This window comes from Lutra lutra, chromosome 9, assembly GCF_902655055.1.
Source record: "Lutra lutra chromosome 9, mLutLut1.2, whole genome shotgun sequence".
Lineage (NCBI taxonomy): Eukaryota > Metazoa > Chordata > Mammalia > Carnivora > Mustelidae > Lutra > Lutra lutra.
The window spans coordinates 24309017-24316642 of record NC_062286.1 but is presented as its reverse complement, the minus strand read 5'-3'; the positions used below and the strand labels follow the sequence as shown (position 1 = coordinate 24316642).

At 51.8% G+C, this 7626-nt stretch overlaps 1 protein-coding gene across 3 annotated transcripts in view; it reads right to left on the bottom strand.

Annotated features, from left to right (window-relative positions):
• Nucleotides 1-730: 730 nt before the first annotated feature.
• Nucleotides 731-7626, bottom strand: part of LBH (LBH regulator of WNT signaling pathway) — a 29602-nt gene continuing 22706 nt past the window's right edge. For all 3 annotated transcript variants that reach the window (XM_047746275.1, XM_047746277.1, XM_047746276.1), the window contains one exon: nt 731-1434. In XM_047746275.1, coding sequence (XP_047602231.1) covers nt 1246-1434 — 189 coding nt within the window. In that variant the 3' untranslated portion in view covers nt 731-1245. The remainder of the gene's footprint in view (nt 1435-7626) is intronic.

Sequence of the window (7626 nt, the reverse complement as noted above, 5' to 3'; positions counted from 1 at the left end):
TGCCATCCATCTACCTACGTCCAGAGCACAAGGAGAAACCAGGGGGATCTCATGACCCCTTCAGTTTCACACTTAGTCCCCAGGCTGCTGCATGAGAGCCCTGTTACCCCCATCAGATAATCCCAGATCTAGGACCTCCCTTAAAGCTCACTTTCCCAACAAGAAACAGAAAGAGTCTCCTCTTCTCTCCACTCAGCTCCCACCAGAAAAATGGACCGGGAGCCCATGCGGGAGTAGGTACCACCGCGGGTCAGGCTGGGAGTCACCTCCGCCTGACTGCTCGGCCCAGGGGCTGCAGAGATGGTACTAAGGAGAAGGAGGGCCGGCTTGGTAGAGCCAGGGCTCTGTGCCTCTGCTCAGAACAGAGAAAGCCTGGGGGAGCAGGGGGGAGGGGTCTTCGTGTCCAGCGTTCCACCTCGGTGTCCCCACCAGAGTGGGAAGTGCTCCCGTTCCTCCTAAAGGGCTGGGGGAGGGCAAAAGGATAAATCAGGAGAGAGAAGCTCAAGAGTGCTGCCTCTTAAGAAACCTCCAGAACCAGCCACAGCCCGAGCAGAGGCTGGAGGAGGAGCAGGGAATCCTCCTTTCCCACGCTTGCCTCCAGCCGGCTTTGCAGACGCCGGTTTCTGCCGCTTTTCTTTCCCAGCCTCCTGTGAACAGACCAACATAGCTGACATAAAAGCAAAGGCTGGTGGTGGGCAGAGCTGGAGAGAGTGAGGAACGCGTTGTTTTCGGATGCCCCAGCAGCCACCGGCAGGCAACTTCCCAGCGGCCCTCCTCTGCTCAAGGCTTCCTTTCAAACGGGTATTTTATCTTCCGTCTCCTGTCTCCCATTGGTTCTCTTAACCTGAATGTTTCTAACTGACGATGCACAACTCCCTACCCCCCTCCCCAGTCCCCCAGGGCCCCCTGGAATCCCGCCGCTGCCTCTAGCCTGCGCCGGTTCAGATACCCATCTCGAAGACGCACCACCTCCCTCCCCACACCCCCCACCCCTGCTCTAAGCAGCTTCCTTTCTCAGAAGGCCTTGCAAATGGTCGCAGAGGGCTCCACTGCCCAGCACGTTTCAAAAAAAGAAAAGAAAAGAAAAGAAAACCAACTCGGTGATTTGCAGGTGCAAAACGGAAGCCATCATTTGACATTTTCAGAACGACTGTGGCTCACTCCCTTCTTCCATCACCATGGGAAAGAACACAGTTCAGGGACAGATGCCGTCTGGTGTGGCCCCCGAGGGAGTCGACAGGGACTCTATTGCTCCTTGTTGTCTTTTTCTGTCTCTTCACAGTTGTCCGGCTCATCCTCCTGGACCAAGAACTCCTCGGGGGGCCACCGGAGCTCCCCGCTCTCCACTTCGCCCTCCGTGGGCTCCACCACGATGGAGGGCAGGCGGTCCTTGAGCTTGCAGCAGCGGTCAAAGTCCGACGGGTCGGGGAAGATCTAAAAGAAAAGCAGAGCGAGGCCCCATCACCTACAGTCCCCGAAAAGAGAAATCCCATTCCTCTGCTGCACACACACGGGGAGGACTGAGCGGGAGCCAGAGAACACACACATTCTGGGGCCCAGGAAACCGGCCCCCAGCAGACTTTAATCCTGAAGCTGCAAGTTTCCAGGGCAGTGCCCCCAAATCTGTGGGGTGGCTCTGTTCGTAGCTTTTCTTGTCTTTTACTTGCAGATAAAAGAACTTAAAATCATGTCATCCATAGTACGCCGCACCTGCCTGCAGCCAGCACGTGACCCTGGCAGCCAAAAGCATGGCCGCAAGTACCTTAGCACTATGCCCCCCCACCCCTCAGGGTGACCATCAGTGCCTAGGAGGAGCCAGTTTCCAGGTGCTCTACATACATCGTTTTGAACCAGTACAGTCATGCTGAAAACACCTGTTGCTAATACTCTCTTAAAGACTCAGGTTTGAAGAAGGAGGTGGCCCAAACCATACAGTCTAGAAATGAGTGGTAGAGGAATGGGATTCAAACCGGGGTCCGTTGGAGCCCCATGCGCATGACCTGCTAACACCCCGCCCCTCACATAGATGGGTCCTGATCTCGCTGCGACTCTTAAGTCAAGGCCAAATCAGGGTTAATCAGGGACATGTGCTCGCATGGCCGCAGTCACAGGGAAGCCATGAACAGAATTTTTCAGCTGTGAACAGCTCTTGGCTCCTTGGCAGTTCTACCCCTGGAAGTCTTTTCAGAGTCCCGTCAGTGAGGCTGTTTTTTTTAATGCCTACTGTGTGTACTGCCCAGCGCTGGGAGAAACCCCACACCAGCCCATAAAATCAAGGGCCATGAGGGGATCTGCGGATTCCCTTCATACACACTGCCCTGTGGCTACAGCTGACCCAATTCTTGGCCCAGCAGCTTAAATACTTAATCCGATGGGCTGCTGGTCCCTTGCCATCCACAGCCCTCGGTGACAGACCCAAGAGCGGGGGAGAGGAGCCTCTGTCTGGGACACTGAGGCTCACAGGACACAGACATTGAGAGCCACGTGGCGCCTTTAAGGCCATCTCTTCCAATGTCTCCATTTGGTAGATGAGGAAACCAATGGCCAGAGGGAACAGGAGGTTTGCTCAAGGTCACAGAGCCTGTTAACAACAAGAGAAAGGAAAGCAAAATCGGGAGTGGGGGGAGACAACATTTGCAAGTGAGCCTGGGCATTGCCTGAACCAGGCACCGATCAAGACAGGCCCCCAGCAATGGGCAAGCATCCTGTATTCTCAGGAGAGAGAAGAAATGTCTCCTATAAACTCAGGCCTTCCCAGCTCCTGTGGTGCCCGATCTCCCTGCACCCCAGCCCCCAGCAGTGCTGGCTCAGCCACAGACCACATCACAGGCCACATCACAGGCCACATGGGGCTTTCGGGAGTCACGGGCCTCAACAAACCTCCCCAATCCCTGTAGACAAGTGATTATTAACCATTTATCCAATAAAGCCCTATTGCTGGGATTAAGCCTTAAGCCAGCTGCACAACCCAGCATCATTAAAGACTTAACAGGCTCATAAAAAGTATGGGAATGGCAGCCGGGAGGAAAATGAACCAGAGGAGGGGCTAGACGAGTTGGGGCAAAAGTAGACCCCCACTCCAGCCTTTCTCTTCCTGATGCAGCCGACCTCGTGGTTCTGCCCCGGATCTATGCTGGGCACACATATCTGATGCGCTGAGCAGGGAGAGGGTCAAGTTGTCTATTTGGCCTGTCCTCACTGCTCCTCACTGGACCTGGAGCCCCTCCATGGGGGTGAAACACAGGTGCCCTCCACGCACGAGCTTTGGGAGTGAGGAAGGGGAAACCCAGCCAGGGGAAAGCACACTACAGTTTGCAAAGCTCTTTCAGACCTCACCTCACAAAGGCCTGACCACGCCTGAGGAGCCGTGAGATCCTGGGCTCTGAGACACATGGAAGGGTCAGGATTCAAACCTAGATCTGCTGTTTTCAGGGCTTCGGCCTTTTAAAAAGTGAATGGATGCCCATTTTACAGATTGAAAACTGACCAGGGAGGGTGGGCAAGACTTGGTGTCAACTGCCGTCCAGCTCAGGTGCCAGGATGACCTCTGGGCAGCGCAGCCTTTTAAAGATGAGCTTCCTGGTCTAGAAGATAAGATTCCTGGTCTAGAGAGTTGTTCTAAATCTTCCGGGCCTGCGACAGAGTTATGAAATGTCAAAAGGAGTTGGACAACTGGCTCAGCGCAGACCTTGGCCCCCTGCCTCTACCCTCTGACCTACCTGCCTCTACCCTCTGACCCACCTGTGACGTCCCAGCAACCGGATTCTAATTATGATCGCCCGAGCCAACGAAGAGCGAAAGGGACAAGACACAGGGAGGCCAGGTGTAGGAAGATGAGAAGCATGGTGGGAGTGGAGAGCGTGTAATTTTGTTTCAGGCTGGGAATAGGTCTTTAACTAAAATTAGGGGGTTAGGATGTTAAAAAGATGATGGTGCTGACGGAAGAGAAGCCAGGCACATTTGTTGGGCAGAAGCTCAACCTTCACAATAATCCTATTAAGTATTTTGTAGTGTGAGCCTATTCTACAGAAGGGAAAACTGAAGCACAGAGAAAGCAAGCAACTTATTCAAGGCCACACAGCTAGGAAGTGGCTGAATGGGGACCTGCCCTCAGACCTGCAGGACTTCAGATGAGGTGCTCACTGGATAACACACTGCGTAGAGCCACAGACTCCAGGTCCTCACTGTGTCCTTGACATCACTTCCATAACCCCAGTCAAGTCCTCTCAACCGCCCGTGACTCAGTTTCTCCTTTTGAAAAGCAAAGCGACCTTCGCGTCTCACCAGATGGGTACAAATTCTTGGCAGACACAAAGATGAGAAAATGCTTTGAGGACATATGCTGAATTAAAATCGGAATGTCCTCTTTGGAGCTGTATCAACAAGATGACAGTAAGTACGCATTCGGTAAGCAAGAGGTAGCAATTCTCACATGGTAATTAAAATAACTCCAAACAATGCCTTCCCTACCAGGAGCTGCACAATTAAGTCTCTTAAATCCTTGGGGGGAAGGCTGAGCATTGAATTTCTGATACTGCTCAGTTGCCAGAGAACTTTGCTCCCTGAATTGCTCAAAGCAGGTGCCGTTAAAAAAAAAAAAAAAAACGACGACAAAACAAAAAACTCTTTTTTCCTTGACAAAGTCTGCTCCCTGAATTTTAAAAAAAGCACTATAATATTCTCACCTTTCCATCAAGGATTTTAATTTTGTATCCAATAATACCAATTGATACCTCTGAAAACTGGAGCTCTCTCCCAAGACAAACAACACGCACCCGGAACCGATCAGCTTCTCATTTCCTCCCGTGCAGACAGAAAGCCTTGCAGAGTGTGGCTGAGTATTCTGCCGGCACAATCTTATCTCCAACAGCTGCTTAAGAGGCTGACCCTAAGGAGGTTGAGATTTTTCCACTAAGTCATGCTTTTTAATCATCTAGGCAGCAGAAAAATGAGAGGTTGCAACTGCAGTGTGACGGGGTAGGGAGGCAGTGGAAAAAAGGACTCAAGTCGGACTTGCCAAGCACATGACAGGTAGGGCTGGGGCGGCAGGCCAGCCTGACGTGCTTTCTGCCTGCAGGAGCTGGCAGGGAGTAACGAACTGCCCCTGGTCCAAAGAGAAACTGCTTCTGGTTAAACCTCTTACTCCAATGTGCCCCTTCTCTCTGCAGTGGGGAAGGGCAAGCAAAAAAAAAAAAGGAGGAGGAGGAAAAAAAAAAAAAAAAGAATCCTTTTCTCTTCCCTCTGCAGCCAAGACTCCCCTCCAAGAGGTCCAGAAAGGAAGTGGAGAGGCTCTGAGAAGCATTTTCCACCCTAACCCCCACCGAGGGCAGGGCAGGTCTAGAAGCATCCATCCCCAGCTGTGGTTTTCTCAGGCCTACCCTGCCCTCCTTCTGCCAACACTGGATTCCACATCCAGCCACCCAGCTGTCCCATGCGGCTGCCAGAGCTGAGGGCTTGGATGAAACTCATGGACGCCCAGTTCCTTCCTTTACAAATGGAGTGAAGTCTCGAAGATCCCACACACCGTTCTGGCTGGGTCCTGGGTGACCCACTGCGTGGGACAGCAGGCACGCAAACATGGCGCTCGTGAATCTTACAGAGGACATGTCTTCGGAGGCATCCTTGGCCAGGGGGCCTCTAACCCCAATAGGCCCTGACATTTTGGGAACTCACATGGATTCACTTGAAAGGTCAAGGGAGCTTTAGGACCTTCCATGAGAGAGAGATGGTCCGTGAGATGGAACTGTGGCTGCCAATATACTGGCACTTCTGGCTGTGTGGATTAGAGCTGTCCACTATGACAGTGGAAATGTTCTCTAGCTGCACAAGCAGTAGCCAGTGGCCACAGATGGCTACTGAGGGCTCAAAACAACAAAGTAAACTGTTCATTTTTTTCTCTAACTTTTATTAATATAAATTTATCTGATACACATAAATACAAAATAAATTTAAGTGTAAATAGTTGCGTATGGCTAGTGGCCGCTGCATTGAGCAGTGCAAACACAAACAGTTAAATATGAGGATCATGAAAAGAGGGTTGTCCAGGGGCACCTGGGTGGCTCAGTGGGTTAAGCCTCTGCCTTCGGCTCAGGTCATGATCTCAGGGTCCTGGGATCGAGCCCCGCATCGGGCTCTCTGCTCAGCAGGGAGCCTGCTTCCCCCTCTCTCTCTGCCTGTCTCTCTGCCTACTTGTGATCTCTCTGTCAAATAAATAAATAAAATCTTAAAAAAAAAAAAAAAAAAGAGGGTTGTCCAGAAAAACCATCGGGAGGTTGGGTCGATGGGCCCCCATGGGCAGTCTCATGGCAGAAAAAAAGTCAAGCTGGGGGGGGTGAGAAATTAGTCAGAAACCTTTTTGCTTAAGTGTAAGAGCTGCTGGTCAGTCAGCTCCCATTTCACCCGTGGAGGGGGAATTGAAAGGTAATAGCAGATCTTCAAAGGCCTGAAATTTGGGGGCCTAGCTATCAACTGTCTGCCTCTAAGCCAGGTGACCTAACCCTCATTGCTTCTGCGGTGGGGAGAGAAGAGAGATGTCTGGCACCTGGGATGGAAAATGTGAGCAATTCTGGTTGAAGCAGCCCTCCCCTGAGTGCACATATCCCTCAGCCATCATCCCTGACAAACAACTCGAGCTGGCCACAAACTGGGTGGAGGGCTCAGCAAAGAGCTGAGAGATGCTAATAGGGAAAGCGGACACCAGCGGGAGCAGGAGATGAAAGGTGGCAAACTGGACACACAAAGGGCTCATTACCAGCTCTGCAAGCTGAGACCTCTGGAGCGTGGGCAGCTCACTCCTCTTTGCCGGGCTCCAACAGAGGGATGAGGTGTACTGGGGTGGGGTAGAGAGGGGAGACGGGGCAGAGGGCCTGAGGTGGATAACCAGGCAGTCCCCAAGGCACTGAGAGGGACCTGCCTCTGCACACAAAACCATGCAGTGCGCCTCTCCCCTCTCTGATCCCTGAGGGGAAATAATCAACCTCACACCTGTGATGGAAACTTGCCACGCCCACTGGTGGTAGACCAGGAGTCTGAAAGATAGGGCTTTTACTTTGCCCCGGTGTCTTATTATCTCTGTGACCTTGATTCAGTCATTTTAACTTCTCTGAGCCTCAGTGGCCTCCTGAGTGAAACAAGGAAGGGATTTCTACTTAATAGGATTGATTACATGTTCCTGCATGTTGAGTCCCAGCATAGGACCCAAAGACTCGAAGCTGCAGTGGCCCATTTCCCTCCTGTCTTCATCTACAGGTTGGAATTAATGTTAATTTCCATCTCATAGGGCTTTGGAGAGGATCCAACATAGGTATGTGTGAACATGTCCTATAAACTTTAAATTCCTAATGATGGCTCTCATTAAGTAACACTGGGGTCCCCAAGGAGAGTTAGAGTGAGGTCCCAATGGCTTGGACCAGGAGCAAGTAAGCAGCACTCCTGGGCTTGGGGTCAACAATTCTAGACCAGGTCCTTTGGAGAAATGGGTTTGACTTCATCACTTCTCTCCCGGTGTTTCTGTTTTTCCAGGGCATGGGTTAGGCCAAGCGGAACAAAAACCACTGTCTTGTCCAGATCCTGGTCTTCCGTAGAAGCCCCTGCGGCTAGCAATCTTTCTCTTATGCACCTCCACAC